General features: G+C 37.4%; 1 protein-coding gene across 1 annotated transcript in view; it reads left to right on the top strand.

Moving 5' to 3' along the window:
• The window catches only part of LOC126249431 (mucin-5AC-like), a 307,175-nt gene that overhangs the window by 121,283 nt on the left and 169,294 nt on the right, over positions 1-16,598 (top strand). Inside the window, exons 5-7 of the mRNA XM_049951084.1 lie at positions 1,152-1,323; positions 2,658-2,846; positions 15,858-15,967. Of these exons, the coding sequence (XP_049807041.1) occupies positions 1,152-1,323; positions 2,658-2,846; positions 15,858-15,967 (471 nt within the window). The remainder of the gene's footprint in view (positions 1-1,151; positions 1,324-2,657; positions 2,847-15,857; positions 15,968-16,598) is intronic.

Raw genomic sequence — 16,598 nt, forward strand, 5'->3', positions numbered from 1 at the left:
ATGTCAATATCTTTTGTTGGGATGTTATTGACTGTTCCATATTAGGCTCTGAGCCATATCTATGTGTTGTATCACTTGGTTCCTCACTGTTCTTATTGACTGATCACCACGTGTATGTGATTGAGGAGTCACACTCTCTGAAAAAGGCAAAGATAATGAACATCTTCTTGTGGAAATCACTGTGTGTTTGACTCGCATCACAGGGTCATGAAGACATCCATCTCACTAATAGAACAAGTATCTAAAGTAGTTATTCAGTATCTTAAAAATATGTACCTTCAATTAAAATAAATGTACATCACAAAGTGTTTGTTGATTATGTCATCTGCAATCAATAATTTCCTGTTTCTTCACTAGTGCATGTTCTCAGAGCTCCTATCAGTTACTTGCAAGGGAATGGATTGGGTTTTGTTGGGGAACACTATCGAATATGCAACCCCACAGTCACCTATCAACCTCAGTTTATGTATTTTCTTCTTCTTCTTCTTCTTCTTCTTCTTCTTCACCTCCACTTCCTTTGCTGTCATTATGATAGTCATAAAGATTTCAAGTATATCTGTTCTGAGGCTTTGTTTGTGTGCCATAATAGTAAATGAATGTGTTACTATGTTTTGCAAAATCAAAGTGAAATATCATATCTTCAAAGAGTTTTTATTCCCCCCAAAGTGCAAAGGCAGATTTCCCTGTGAAGCACCTTTTTTAGTGTCTGTAATCTTCTGCATTTATTTTCCTATTTCGGTTTCTTTTCTCCATGTTAATGTTTTTAACACAAGCAGCACAAGAGTTGTCATATAAGATTCTAGCAACGATTCGTGATTTCATATGTTGTGTAGAAATAGCTATTTCTGTTTCATTTTTTTTAGCCTAGCGCTTACTCATTAGTTGTTTTTATGTATCCGGTGGCATAACCTTTCAGGTCATCACTACTCCTTTATTTTGTGCAAAACTTGATAATAAACAGCTTTTACTACTGGATCTGCTGTTATGCCCAGCAATAATTCGGTGACATCTCATTTTCATGAAGTTTTGTTTACTTTTATTCTTGTGATTGCATAAATTTGGAGAAAAAGTAATTTTAACAATATAATAGGATAGGAAATTTCTAACTCAGGCAAATAAAGTTCTACCATATAGTTGTATCGCATTTACAGGCATTGCCAGCAGGCTTAGCAATACCTGGTGCACAACAGTTTCCCGCAGTGATGTCGCAGGGCGGTACAGCTGTTCTGCAGACTACCAATCATCAGCTAGTTCAGATCATTCATCAGTCCGCTGCTGTGCAAGGTGCAAGCTTTCCAGCACATACACAGATTATAACAACAGGTTTGTGTGTTTGCACCAGTATAAGAGTTTTTCACAGTTAGAAGTGTGTTATGTGAATAAGATAACCGAATCACTTAATGGTAGTTTTATAGGGCTCTTATAACATGTAACAATACACAAAAGCAGACTATTTTTGGAGAAGGACATGTTTAAGAACCACAAAGAGCTTCTGATGAAATAAATATTTATCAGCTGTAGTCAACCTGTCATCACTAGTATCGTAAAATTAGTTGCGTCGCCCTGTATTGTTCTTACGTGTCATCTTGTATCACTGAAACTGCTTTCACTAACAAAGTGCCGTAATAAATTGACATTAAAATCTATTAATATAGTTGAATAATCATAGTTAATCTTATTAATGAACGTTTATTTCATCAGCAGATTTTGGTGTTCCTTTAAGTATAATGTTCTTAAATTATGTACGAGCTGTAGAAAATATATTGTGACTATTTTTGCATTGGTAACCTAATTTCATACATGAAAGACTCAACATGAAATGCTTTATTTGTATTTTTTCAGCAGTTTGTGCCCCATCAAATTTATTCTTCTTTTCGATATAATTTTTGGCACAGTATTTACGATACTGTACACTAAGTAAAACAATCATTACCTTTATATATCTCCCTCTGTTCTCGTCTCCTCCGAGTATGAGTGAAGTGCTGCAGTGCTTAACACACTGGAATCTAACATTTGGGGGGGGGGGGGGGGGGGTATTCTTTTAAATTCTCTATTAGGTCACCTTGGTATAGGTGTTTGTGATTTCTTTGTGACAAATGACAAGGTGTTCCTTTCAGTGAGACTGTAGACAATTTTCATTCTCCAGGCCTCCTAACCAAAGCTGACTTCATTGTTGATGAGACCCTGGAATTGAATATTCCATTAACTCTTTTGTTTTGTTACAGTACGTTAGTATGTATGTACACCAAAGAGCATAAAATGAAACGAAATACTGATAAATCAGTTTTTCTTAATGGGGCAGCATACATTAAGAATAGTTTCTAAATTATATTTGTATGCTATAATATTTCTTTCCATGTCTTCTCTTAAAAGAAAAAGAAAAACTGAGACTGAAATTTATATAAACAATTATTAAATATTTAAAATAACATGTAATGAAGTTCCAAAGTGGAAATGTTAGTAAATGTGTACTGACACCATTGCATTGAATAATTGTTCAAGTTTGTGAATGCAGTTGTCATCATAGTGTGTAGCTTGCTCTTGCCATGACTTTTCCTTTTACTTTCATTTCTGATTTAATCATAACTTTGTGCTTTTTGCTGTTTCATAACCTAGACTTGTAATTTGGCTGCAGTTCATAAAACATTAATTTTTAGGTGGTGCTGCTGCCCCTGTTCACCTTCACTCGGCAGCGGCGGCTGCTGCAGCCAATGCAGGTGCAGCTGCTGCCGCTGCCAAAACCAAACAGCCACCACAAATTTTGCCTAAACCACCAGGAACTTCGAGTCTGACTGCAAGTTCGGGACATGTAAAAATTCCAAATGTAGCAACACCACCTCATCAAGGTTTGTATCTAACATTTGAAGTGTAAAAGAAAAGAAAGTGGCAGTGTATATGAATATGAGGGTATGGTGGTCAGTAATGGGCTGAGTTTTAGTTTCCACTATTGTAATGTTGTTAAATCCCTGTGGGCACTGAAACATGTAAACCAGGAGACTTTTTATTAAGGTCCATGTGTGTTGAGGTAAAACATTAGAACAAATTATATACTGCCAACTGCCATTTGCTTTTCTGATGTCAGTAATATTTTCTGATTGCGCATTCATTTCATTGGAATTGACACGTGCCATTTGTACATTACAAAGAAGTGAAATAGAATGAACAGGAAGTTTGGCTAACAGAATTTTTGCCCATGTGTGATGCAAGATAATTTTAACATATTGTTTAACACTTTCAACACTGTCCTTGTCGTACCTAAGACTTGGTTGTGAAATGATGTAATTCTGGGTTACTCTTTTATGACATTGTAAAGCAAATGAATTTATAGGTATATGATTCTTGCTTCATTTAAAAGGAGAACGAATGTACCTTTCATGAATATACATTTCAAGCAGACCTTATAATGAGAACAAGAAACACACACAAGTCTCAAAAAAGAAATAAGGAAAAAGTTTGACTTGCTCTCTCCGTTGAGTGGTGTAATTATGATTCTGTCAGCATACGAAAAGTAGTATTGGAACATTCACAAGTGGATACGTGAAACAGAATATATTATATGGTTCAGATGTAATTAATTTTAATATGGTAATCAGCAAAGCACTGTGGGACGCAAGGCCAACATCACTGCCATGTACTCTCCTCCTTAATGTGATAACCTGTCGCCCTCTTCCCTCTGTCTAAACAGACTTTGCAGTAGTGCATTGTATTCACCTTGTTTGCAGTTGGTGGAACTTTCTGTGGAAAATAACATACAAAGATCCTCACAATTTGTGAGGAAGACGTGGGTGCTATGTGCAAAGTAAATGTATTAAGGAGTGGAAAGACCCACTGTCATATAATAACAAAATTTGGAAAATGCTGAGGAAACAATGATTATTGCACTCTTTTCAAAAAAAAAGTGGAAATGTCATCAGGCCAAAGTTTCAAATTCCTGTGTCTATAAAAAGTTTGATGCGCAAAGCATGCAAATGTTTCCACTGTCACATCATAGCTAAACATCTTGCTGAGAATCCAAGTCTTATATTTGGGAGGGGGGGGGGGGGGGTCAAAGGCTCCTATCTTGTCACTCGTTGACCAGTCTAGTGTGACGATTGAAGATAGCAAAAGAAAGCCAAAGTTTTAAATTTATTTCAAATCTGAAAATCATTCACATAGGAGGACCTTATAGATATACTATCATTTGACAGTCAGTCTCCCGTATGGAGGACATAGAAGTATGTATCCCTGTCATTTAGAAGTAACTGTAAGGGTTGGAAACAAATAAGTCACCAGGTCCGTATGGAATCCTAATTAAATTTTATGCAGAGTGCTCTTTGGGATTGGCCCCTTACTTAGCTCATCTTCATTGTGAATATCTCACCTAGTGCAAAGTCCTAAGCAACTGGCAAAAGCATAGTTGACTCCTATTTATAAGAAGGGTAAAAGAACCAACTTGCAAAATTGCAGACCAGTATCCTTATCATTGGTTTACAGAAGAATTCTTGATAATACTCTAAATTCAAGTATAATAAATTTCCTTGAGACATAAAAGCTTCTGTCCACAAATTGGCATCAATTTAGAAAGCATCTCTCCTGTAAAACTCGGCTTGCCCTTGTCTCACACGATATCCTGTGAACTGTGGATGGAATACAACAGGCAGATTCTACATTCCTAGCTTTTCAGATAGTCCCACTGCAGATTGTTAACGAATGTTTAAGCATATGGAATAGTTTCTCAGATATGTGGGTGGCTTGAAGACTTCTTGAGTAATAGAATCCAAAGATGAGGGTGTCAGCAGGACTGCTCTTGTTCTCTATAAATAATGTGATGGATAGAGCAAACAGCAACTTGCAACTGTTTGTTGATGACAATATAGTGCACGAGAAAGTGTCGATGTCCTCTTCGGGGCAGTTATTTGTTGGGTGCTGACATATGTCTCTGCCTGTATACCATCTCTTTTGGTTATCCCGTGGTTACTGACATCATAAATCATTGGAGATTTGAAAGAGAGGGTGCTATGTAGGGGATGGCTGTGCTGTTACTGCTGTTACTGCCTGTGCTACTCTGGTAGGTGATTGGAAGGAAACTAGAGTACTTGATTGGTAGGCAGTAGCGAATTGGTAGGCTATTGTATGGGCTACTTTAGTGACTGATTGCTGGATAAGTCTCATAGGTGATTGGTTGCCAATAGCAACTTGGTAGCTCAAACCCAGGGAGTATTGTTCGTCTACAGCAAAGCATTGAAGCCACACAGCAGTTCTCTCATGGCTACCATTTATGCTGCCAAACCCAGGTCAAGTGGTGCAGCTTATTGGTGAACACATGTGGTCCACTGGGTTGGAATTATTGGCAGCCAGGCCATAGGTAACTTGTAGTCATCCTCCCTGTTCATGCTGTTTGAGCATTTGATTATTTCGAATGCCTCTCTTATTTTCTGCTGCTGCATTCGTGGTTGCTGAGCAAGCATGTGAGGTTCTTGAGAATTTATAGAACAGCCACATTCCTGGAGGTGTTTTGCTACAGCTGACTTGCTGTTGCGCCCCAGTCATACGTAATGTTTGTGCTCCATTATGCAAGTGCTAATGGGTTTCCTGGTTTTACCAGCATAGACTTTACCGCATCCACTGTGAAGTTTGTAGATGCCTGCAGTGTGGAAAGCATCTATGGGATCCTTTGTGTTCCTTGACAGATCTCAGATCCTGTGGCCACTCTGGAGTATCGGTGGTGCAGTACCTTGCCTACATGGTTGCTGACATTTCTCACGTAATGGAAGTGAGCAACAGGAAGATTTTCATCTATACTTTCGTATGTTTTGTCTTTGCTGTGCCTCATAGCTCATTGTATGTCTCTGTTGCTATATTCATTCACACTAAATGTTGTCTTGAGCTCACTCAGTTCATGTCGTATGTGGTTATTGTCACTAAGCTGGTGAGCTTGGGCTGTCAGCATATGTTGCGTAGTGTTCTTCTGTGCAGCATGGTAGTTCAAAACTGATGGCATCAACAGGTACGTGCATGTGAATTCGCACCACCATCCAACATGAAAGTCATTATGCTGCATTTGCTGACAGCCCAAGTTCACTGGATTAGTGGTGCTAAACACGTGCAGTGTGAACTGAGCAAGCTCAAGACGACTTTCTGTGTGAATGGATATAGCAGTGCAGACATACATTGAGTTATGAGGTACATCAAAGACAAAACCCACAAATATACAGACGAAAATCTTCCTACTGCCCGCTTACCACATGTTGAGGAATCAGTGATGGTGTACACAAGGTTCTATGGCACAGGGAATTGAGCCCTCATTTCAGGATGGCTGCAGGATCTGAGATGTGTTGACGCCCACCCTTAGATGCTCTCCACAATGCAAGTGTCTACAAACTTGGAGGTGAATGCAGTGAAATCTACATTGATGAAACTGGAAGACCCATTAGCACTCAAGTTTTGGAGCATGAATGTTACATACCACACATACCACTGGAGCAGAAAAAGTTAGCTATAGCAAAACACCACCAGAAATGTGGCCATTCTGTAAAGTTTCAAGAATCTTCCATGCTTGTTCAGCAGCCGTGAACTCAGTAGTAGAATATAAGAGAGGCAATCAAAGTAACTAAATGACCTGTCACAAAAAGGACACTTAGCGTTATCTATTGTAAGTTTATGCCATGATGAAAACTAAATTTACTGATAGAAAAATAAAAAAAAATGGGCTCACTGTATGGAGTGGGTCATGCTTTTCTTTATCTTTGCTGATGTATGTACCACTGTCATTCAGATATAACGTGGACATCGTAGCACAAAATCTATTGCTACTCAGCAGTTCACTTGCAAATCCTGATTGCAAACATTGGTCTGTTGACCAGCAATCATTGAGTTTTGGGTCTTATAGGACTCACACATTCAAAATTTTACAAAATAAGTTTCATGTAATTTCACTGCAGGCACTTTATGGCATATAGAGTTTTAATTTTAGAGTGTGTTTACATTTCATTGTTGCAATAATGTTGTTTCATTTTGATGCATCAAATCAAGCAGTTGTCAAAGAGACAAATACAGTAGTCAGAATGCTCAGTGGCATCTGTGCAAAAACTACATGACATACAGAAAATAAACACATACTACTGGCTAGAGCCCTGACAAATGTGAAGCTGCATCCATTTCTCTCTGGAAAACTGGGTGATCTGGCTGATCGTGTAGTTAGAACCAATTTTGCTCACTCTCCTTTGAGAGACTTGCACTACCATTACTACAGATAGTGACTGATAGTCTGTACCTTTGTCTGAATGGAGAAGCACTCGGAAGTCACAAATTGAAATGAAGACGTGAATGTTGCTCACAATACAGAACACAAGAATGAGCTGCTTGCTGTACAGATAATGGAAACACATGTGTACCTGATTCATCACTCATACTTCTGTGTGGATAGTACGAATCTTCTCTGTCAGTATCTTCTATTTCCGATTCTGGAGCTCCATATAGTGTTTCCAAAATTTTTGAGCCTGTCATCTTGCTATGCACCTTTTCTATCTTTGTAAAGACTTGTGAACAAACTGCAAAAGACTCTCTCCTTGTACTTCCCTCAGTCACTGCTAGGATGAGAGAGCCTCTGGTAACAGAACAAGAAGCTACCTCCACTTGTATTTCAATCTCCTCTCCCCAGAGCTAGGCATTTTTAGTCTTCCTCACCCAGTACTGGCTATATTTTTGTAATAATTTGAAATGTTTTTTTATACAAGAAGTAAAACTGTTGTTTCTTCTTCAAATAAATGTACTTACAGGAACTGTATTCCTCACTGTATTATTAGTACTAAACAGAAAACAAAACAGTATATGTTTTTTCATGTGAGTGCCTTTTAAATAAGAAGGTGGATAGTTTATATTTTGTAACATATAAAAGACAAAGAAGACATTTGTGTTTATATATCACCATTGCATTCCTCAAAACTATTTAAATGTTTGTAATAATCCAGTATTTTACTGATAGGTATCTTTTAGGGAATAGCTGAATGAGATACATCTTTATTGCACGGGAAACTGATAAGCCACAGTGGCAGGAATGCATGTGCAAGTTTCCGGTAACCCTTGTACAATGATCTAACTTGCAATATTGCCTCCAGGAGTAACCAACCAAATGAAAACAGCAGTTGTGTCTCTTCATTTCCTTACAATGTCCATTAAAAGTAAAGATATCAAGATACATGGGAAAAAGAATGATACACAGTTTTTTTCTATAAGTGGACAAATTTCCCCTGTCATACTGCAAGTAGCCAGAATATTAACCACAAACTGGTGTGTTGGAGTATCCCTTTCTCCATTTCTTGAAGAAATCCAGAAGAAATGCTCAAAGAAGCCTCTCATTTGACATTGAAAACATGTTACAACACTAATATGTGGATTTGTGGGAAGCACTTTCAGCAATGATGTGTCATCACAGATGTGCAAGTGATTTTACCAGCATTATTATTACTGTAAACATTTAAAACTACTTTATTTTATCCATGTTGTATCTTGTGAATGCTGTGACCGTTTATTATACTTGGCGAATGACACAACTGGTCACAAATATTTCTTAAATGTTTTGTTTTAGTGCCATAACCAGTTCAGGACTACTATTCCCATATTCAGATAGCTAATATCGTTATTTACATAGATGTTTTGATCAACAGTGTGTCATCTGCTCTCACACTGCACAAAAATATTTGAGTAGGTAGTGCCACTTTATATTTCATTAATAAAAACATGCTTAAGTGCTTGCATTTATAAATATATAATGTGAAATAGTTGTGTTCACATAAGTTCCAGTAGATAGTGACCTGGAAAACCATGTGGACTACAACAAAACAAATTGGAACTTATGTAAGTGAACACAACTATTTCACATTATATCTAAATAATTGCAGACACTTTCAATGTGTTTTTATTAATGAAACTACTTATAAACTGGCGATAAATACTCAAATATTTTTGTGCTGTGTGAGAGCAGATGACATACTGTTGACCAAAACATCTTTGTAACTGAAAATATTAGCCATCTAAATAGGGGCATGGTAGCCCAAAACCAGTTAATGCACTGGAATAAAACAGTTAAACAGTTTGTGGCTGATCCGTCATTCCCCAACTAGAACTATTTTGTCATCCTAATGTGAATTCTGTGTACCTTGGAACAAAATAAAAAGATAATATTGTTACATCGAATTATTTCGCGCCTGGAGATAGCCAGCTGAATGAACAGATTTCCAGGGCTGACATCTTTCATGGTGGCGTACAGCAACAATGTCCATGAATTCCACGCACACCTTGACATTTGACGAATCAAAAACCGTGTCCATATTTAGCAACTGTAAAATGTGAGTTAATAAAAACTTGGAGAAATGGTCTAGCCACTAATATGTGGGTATTTTTTGTATGCCATGTGGTTTTTGCATAATCAACTTCTGAAACCCTGGAGGTACTTACGAATAACCCTATTATATAATCAGAGATTGCAAATAGAGGAATTGTGATGCAGATAAAAAGAGATTGGCAATAAAAAAAAGGTTAATTGTTGGGCACAGAAGGGAAGTAGTGGTGGTGGTTTTTATTTGTCTGTGGATCACTTTTACTAATGGTACTGAATATAGCATGGCACTGCGTTCGCCCCGGTAGCTGAGTGGTCAGCGCAACAGAATGTCAATCCTAAGAACCCGGGTTCAATTCCCGGCTGGGTGGGAGATTTTTTCCGCTCAGGGACTGGGTGTTGTGTTGTTCTAATCATCATCATCATTTCATCCCCATCGGCACTCAAGTCGCCGAAGTGGCATCAAATCGAAAGACTTGCACCCAGCGAACGGTCTACCTGACAAAAGGCCCTAGTCACACGACATTTACATTTACGTGGCATTACGGCTTAAAAAACCAGTCTAATTTAGCGAGGATGGGACAGGCAGTTGGTCGTGGCCTTCTCAAGTCTTGCCAGAGAACAGATTCGTAAAATAATTTTCTACATGATGTCCCCCTTTTTATAAAGAGGTTTTATTTAAGAGTATTTTAATCTACCTGTGAACTGACTACACCTGAAAGAATCGGTGCACAGGTAACTGAGTAGAACACTAATCCTTGTCTGTTGCAAGATACCACTGTGATAAATGTTGACACCATCTTACAAATTGTTTTGCCAGGTTTATATTGTCAAATTCCTGTTTGTTAAAAGTTGTGAGGGGTGTTTAAAGTGAATAAGATAAATAAAATGTAGAATGTGCAGTCTTGGTTGCAGTTTTTGAATTATTTCATTCATTCCATCTGTTCAAATAAATTGAAGAGGACAAGAGTGCAAATTTTGCCTATCAAGATCACTAGTCTCCTCCAAAATTCAAGGCAGTTTCATTTCATGAGTGAGATACTATCATGTCAAAATGTGAGCCACAGGTTATTTTCTTTTAGTGTTCACTGCAGGAAACTCCTAATGGGGTAGTAAGTACTTTTAGAACACTGGCTAGTATTTTGTCTAGAAGCTGCCTTGATCTCAAGTGACCAGCACTAGTTTTATCACAGTGTGACTGTGGGAGTCTTAAATGATACAGGGTTGTCTTTTCGCGGTCGGAATTTTTTTTTTTTTTTATTTGAACATAACATTTACAGTTGGAACTATTTGTAATTTCACTTAAGAAACTACTGTATATACCCGAATCTGAGCCACACTTTTTTTTCCAGTTTTTGAGATCCAAAAAGCAGCCTAGGGCTTAGACTCGATCAAATGCAAAGCAAGTGGGAGTTGTGAAACATGGCGCTAGGAGCCAGCCACCACAGCTAACTTTTTCTATTGAATATAAGCAGTGCTACATAGGCATGCTTTGCAGGGTTCAAAGTTAAATACTGGTGTAAAACTTCTATGTTAGTAAAAAAAAAAAAAAAAAAAGACGTAGAAGATGGGTGTATCCCCCCCCCCTGCCCCCCCCCCCTCGCCCCCCCCCCCCCCCAAGAAAATAGGAATTCATCTTTGAATGTAGCATCCTTTCAAATAATTCATAGCAACAAAAATAAATTTCTTAATGCAAATACCAACAATGCTTAAAGCTTTAGGCTTGAAGCATGAGTTGGTAAGCTGTGGCTCATTCTGATTTCACATATTGTTTCTTTGAATTGTGCAAAGTGCATGTGTTAGTGAACTATAATGAAACACTTTCATTGTAGTGCCAGATCCAAGAAGGAAGTTATTTCTTTTACAGGAAAAAGTGCTAATAATGCTGCAGATCTCCTATATGGAATTCATGAAAGTAATTTCAGACATGGGCGACTGCAAAGAGAGACATTCTTTGAGTGTACTAGTCACACAAAAGCCTTTAGTGGGCCAAAATATTGGTGGTATTCTACTATTGCAGTAATTTTAAATGAATTTGTTAAGGAAGAGCATCAGAAATGCCCACCTGTGAACACAGAAATTTTAAAAATTAAGGCACATGAAATTGCTCTAGTTCAAAAAATCAAAAATTTTTTAAGGTTAGCTGCAACCGGATTGGTCTTTTTATGAAGCATTCACTTCAGAGGCGAACTTCAATTGTGTAGAAGCTGCTGAAAGATTATGAAGAAAAACTTGTGAAATTTCAGTGCTTCATAATCAAGTGGCACACTGAAAACCAGTAACTTCTTGGCCAGATAGGGAATGCTGACCAAACTCTCGTATATTTTGACATGCCGTCAAATTATACAGTTGACACCACAGGAGAGAAAGATACAAATATTCTTACGTCAAGGGGTGAAAACAGCAAGTGGACATAAATTACTCCCATTCATAGTTTTCAAGTAAAAGACTTTACCAAAATTAGAAGTGTTTTCAAAACCTGTAACTGTACGAGCAGATAAAGTGGGTGGTTTTTGGAGGATATGGTGCTGGAATTGATTAAGCTTGTATGGAATAATCGTTCTGGTGCAATGCTTAATTTATGCAGTCTGCTGGTGTTAGATGGGTACGCAGGCCACCTGCAGTAAAACAAAAATTATTTGAAAGCAAAACTGATTTCGCAGTAATTCCTGGTGGGGTGATATCAATTGTGCAACCACTGTACATCTGTTTGAATAAACCATTTAAGGACAAGATTAAACACATGTACATGGATTGACGTTCAAAATATGACACAGCTGACACAAATAGGACATGTAAAACGCACAAGTATGCCACTGATCTCGTTTTATTAGGTATTCCTCACTTAGTACAGTACCACAAATTAATGAACCCACTTTTAAGTAAATCGTAATTTTAACAAATATTCCCTGCTTTAAGAAAAAGTTGACATTTAAGAAATAAACATGAAACATTCTGCAAATTGAAATGCAGTGTTTATGTTTTCATAACATGTCCTAGTCAGTTTCAGATTTCTTTCCATTTCACATGACACAGAAATCATACTTTGTGTCATGTGATGCAATAAATGGTAATAGGCTCAGTTGCCCTAGTAGATGGGTTGAATGAATTGGAAATAATTTCCATGCAGTTTACATTATGTGGTTTGATGTCACAGTCAATGAGTCTACAAAGCTCGAAAAGTACTTGTTTGTGTATTGAAGTGCCAGAGTTATCAATTTTATTTTTGTGGAGTTGTGGCCTGTAAATGTTGGAAGCCTGCACTTCAGCAAAAGCTGACAGCAGCCCATGATGTCGATGATAATTGTAACAAAAATCATTTGAACATGGTGAATAACTATGATTTAGTGCTGTCTACATGTGTGCCACATGGAAACTATTCTTTCAAAGTAGTTTCAACTAATGAAAAACTGCAGAAATGTCTTGCAGCAGAAAACTCGTGAAATCATATTGAAGATCAGTGTTGTCAAGTTTCAGTGCATTGAATGGTTGGTTGGATAAAGAGAGAGAGAGAGAGAGAGAGAGAGAGAGAGAGAGAGAGAGAGAGAATAAGGCTGAGGTCAAAGTGTGTGTGTAAGCTATTGGATGAACACTACATTTCCATTATTGATACAGGGTTATCGGCCCTTAGACATTTTCAGCACTGATGAAACTGGTGTCTTTTTATAATTCACTTCACACAAAATCATACTCTGTAATGAGGGGAAAATGGCATAGAGGTAAAAAAAAAAAAAAGGGAAAGAAAGGATGACACTGTGATGTTTTAATAGTGATGGAAGTGATAAGTTGCCTCCAGACTTCAATGATAGGAAAATGTAAAATGTAAAATTTGCAGGTGTTTCAGCAAAGAAAGAAAGAAAACGAAAGTAACTGCATTGTACTTTTGAATATAACAGCAGTGCCTGGAAACGTGAGAAATTTTTGTGACATTTTTTCAGGCTGTTGGTTGTAGCAGGAAGGAAAATTGTTCTTACTATTGACCTTACACTCTTTGCATCCCTTGCTGGTCTGCCAGACATTTTATATCACTGAGTAAGTAACAGAGATTTTAGTTGCAACATTTTGCACTTCTTTTTGTGCTAAAGACAACCTTTATGTGGAGTAATGAATGTCATTTTTCCGTCTGGTGTTTTAATTATGTATGTCATTGTTCCTTCAAAACTGTGGTAGATTATTTACAGCAGACTTCATGAGAGAATAAATTTACTGTGAAGCAGTAGTCAGAATACCCAACTACTTCAACAGATGTCTACAGGGTGATTGTGGGTGAGCACCACCACATATTATTCTTACGTCACATTTTTGAGCTACGAAAACGTTCTTTTTTAAAAGATGAGTTACCCCCAGAACGTTCTTCCACATGACATTGTTGAATGAAAATATGTCAACATATTCATTTGTCTCTCCCCAAGAATTACTCTTAAATGCAAATGTGGCTGAACTAAATTGTTTTAGGAGTTTTAACATTTACTTTTTCCAGTTTAAATGCTCGTCAGTATGGACACTCAAGAATATTGAAGCTTCCACCCCATTTATTATTTCATCACCATGTGTTACATTTATCATTGGTGTGTACCCCTGTATGTGCAGAACTGAATATCTTGTGTCTTTTTAAAATTGAGGGTGAGACCATTCAGAGAAAATGAGTCAGTGATACTTTTAAGAACTTTTTTTAGCATGTCTTCTGTTTCCGTATGTGTGCTTGGATCGATTACAGTAACAGTGTCATCTGCAGAACGAACCAATTATACTTGTTGTAAATAAGATGGAAGATCGTTTACAGGAGGAACAACAGTGGATTTAAAATTGAGCCTTAGAGAACTCTGTAGGTGATTTATCCCCAGTTGGAATTACACCCCTGGACTGTATTGTTTGAATTACTAAGTAAAACTTTCTGCATTCTTTTGATTAAATATGGCATCATCCATTGTTTGGCTGTACCAGTAACACCACAAAACTTCAATTTATCTAGGAGAATATTGTCATTCACACACTCAAATGCTTTGGAGAAGCTGCAGAAAATTCCAGCTGGTGCTGTTTTATTATTTAATGCCTGTAAAATTTGCTGAGTGAACATGTAAATGGCATTCTTAGTAGAGCAACTCTTCTGAAACCCAAACTGTGATTTGCGGAGGATATTACATTGTTGCTCAAGGAGATACTATTGTAGAATACATCACCTTCCCAGGAATCTTGGAAAACGACATTAGCAGTGAAACATATCAGTAGTTATTGGCTTATCTCCTATCATCTTTCATAAATAGGGGTTTGACAGTGGCATTAGTATAGTCTCTTTGGAGACTGCCTGGAATTCTATAACACAACAGCCTGTGTTAAATTACTGCACAAAGGCTGGTTGTGGTACACCAGTTGCTGTTGATCACGACATTCCAGGAGAAGAATGGAGTTTTATCACTGACATGTATGAAAATGCAATATTCCAGGAATTTGTTGTGATGATGATGTCCAGACCTCCACATCTGAGATTGAGGCAAGTGAAATGTGTGAAATGGTTGCGAAGGAATGCTTAGGTAGGAGCTGGTGGCGATGATAATTATGACAGTGACGGCGGCAGTGGTGGTGGTGGTTGTGGTTTTTTGAACAAGAAATGAAGGCCATTGCACCAAGTTTCACTGCTGCTGTGCAAATAATTGAAAACATCGAGAATTTCATTCCCTTTTTTAGTGTAGGTGAATCAGTTGTAACTTATACTGTATCAACAAACTGGAGTGGCTTCTATCAGTACAATATGCTGAAAGTACGAAATGAAGAAGGCTTCTTGATTCTTAAAAAAATAAATGTTGTGTGAAAAGTGTAATAATTATATACCTGCTCCATTTAAATTTGTAGCATAACATTTTGGTAATTTCATAATTAAATAACACACCTAAAAATGGTGGTACTCTGGTAAAACCACCATTTAAGGAAAAAATGTGTAGGTTCTCGTAGATTCATTAAAAAGCGATTTTGTTGTATTCTTTTTATCACTGGTGTAAGTGTGTATGCTTATATGTGAAAGCGTGTTCATGCTTTATGAATTTCAGTTGAAAATTTTAAACTTTTTAAGTACACTCATCTCATTAATGGCTGTCTTTAATCATACAGAGAGCAAGATGCTGCAGTGATAAGACATTGGACTGTCATTCATCCATCCAGCCATACAGATTTAGGTTTTTCATCATTTCTCTAAATTGCTTAAGGCAAATGCCAGGAAGATTCCTTTAAAAATGGGACAGCCTATTTCCTTCACTATCTTCCTTCGATAGAAGTTTATGCCCCATCACTAATGAGAGTGGCATCAACAAAACATCACACCTTAATTTTCCTTCCTTCCTTCCTTCCTTCCTTCCTTCCTTCCTTCCTTATTATCACTGTCATCTTCATCATTGTCATTGAAATTGTCATTATGGTTGTCCTCCAAAATAGAAGCAAAATGTGTAAGGGTTTTTTCATTTATTGTGATTTAATGTATTAATTTTTATGTAAGAAAGATTGTGATTATCATATAATTGCGTTCTATCATTGTGCTCTATTTTGTTAGGTTTACATACACAGAATCACAGTACAGCAGGAACTCAAGTCGTCATTGGTCAAACAAATCAAGCGGCAATGATACCAACTGCACAGGGAGGAACTCTGCTACTTAATCAGGTAAAGCCCAGTGTGATATGGTACTTAGAGTACTCTGTCTAGAATTTAAGAATTAATTCCATTATGATTTTAGATAGAAAGTAACAGGAAGATTAACTTCATGAATGTGCTTGCATGTTTTCTTAAATCTTCCAGCGCTTGCTTATAACATTACCTGTAGATTATTCTCTCATAAAGGGAAAGGGGGGAGGGAATGATCTGCAGTCATGTTCAATAGAATGTAATGTGGTGATTTCACATGTATGCAATTAAAAGTGTAACCATTCTAAATAATTCCAGAATGAACGTTTCACTCTGTAGCAGAGTGTGTATTGATTTGAAACTTCCTAGAACACTAAAACTATGTGCTGGACCGAGACTCAATCTTGGGACCTCTGCCTTTTGTGGGAAGTGCTCTACCAAATGAGTTCCCTAACCAGGAAGTTTCATATCAGCGCACACTCAGCTGCAGAGTGAAAAATTCATTCAGGAAACATCTCCCAAGCTGTGGCTAAGTCTAATGACCCCACAATATCCTTTCTTCCAGGAGTGCTAGTCCTGCATGTTACATAGCAAAACTTCTGTGAAGTTTGGAGGATAGGAGATGAGTGAGGTATTGGTGGAGTGTGAAAGGCAAAGGCCCAGTGTTCGA

This window comes from Schistocerca nitens, chromosome 3, assembly GCF_023898315.1.
Source record: "Schistocerca nitens isolate TAMUIC-IGC-003100 chromosome 3, iqSchNite1.1, whole genome shotgun sequence".
In the NCBI taxonomy this organism is placed as follows: domain Eukaryota; kingdom Metazoa; phylum Arthropoda; class Insecta; order Orthoptera; family Acrididae; genus Schistocerca; species Schistocerca nitens.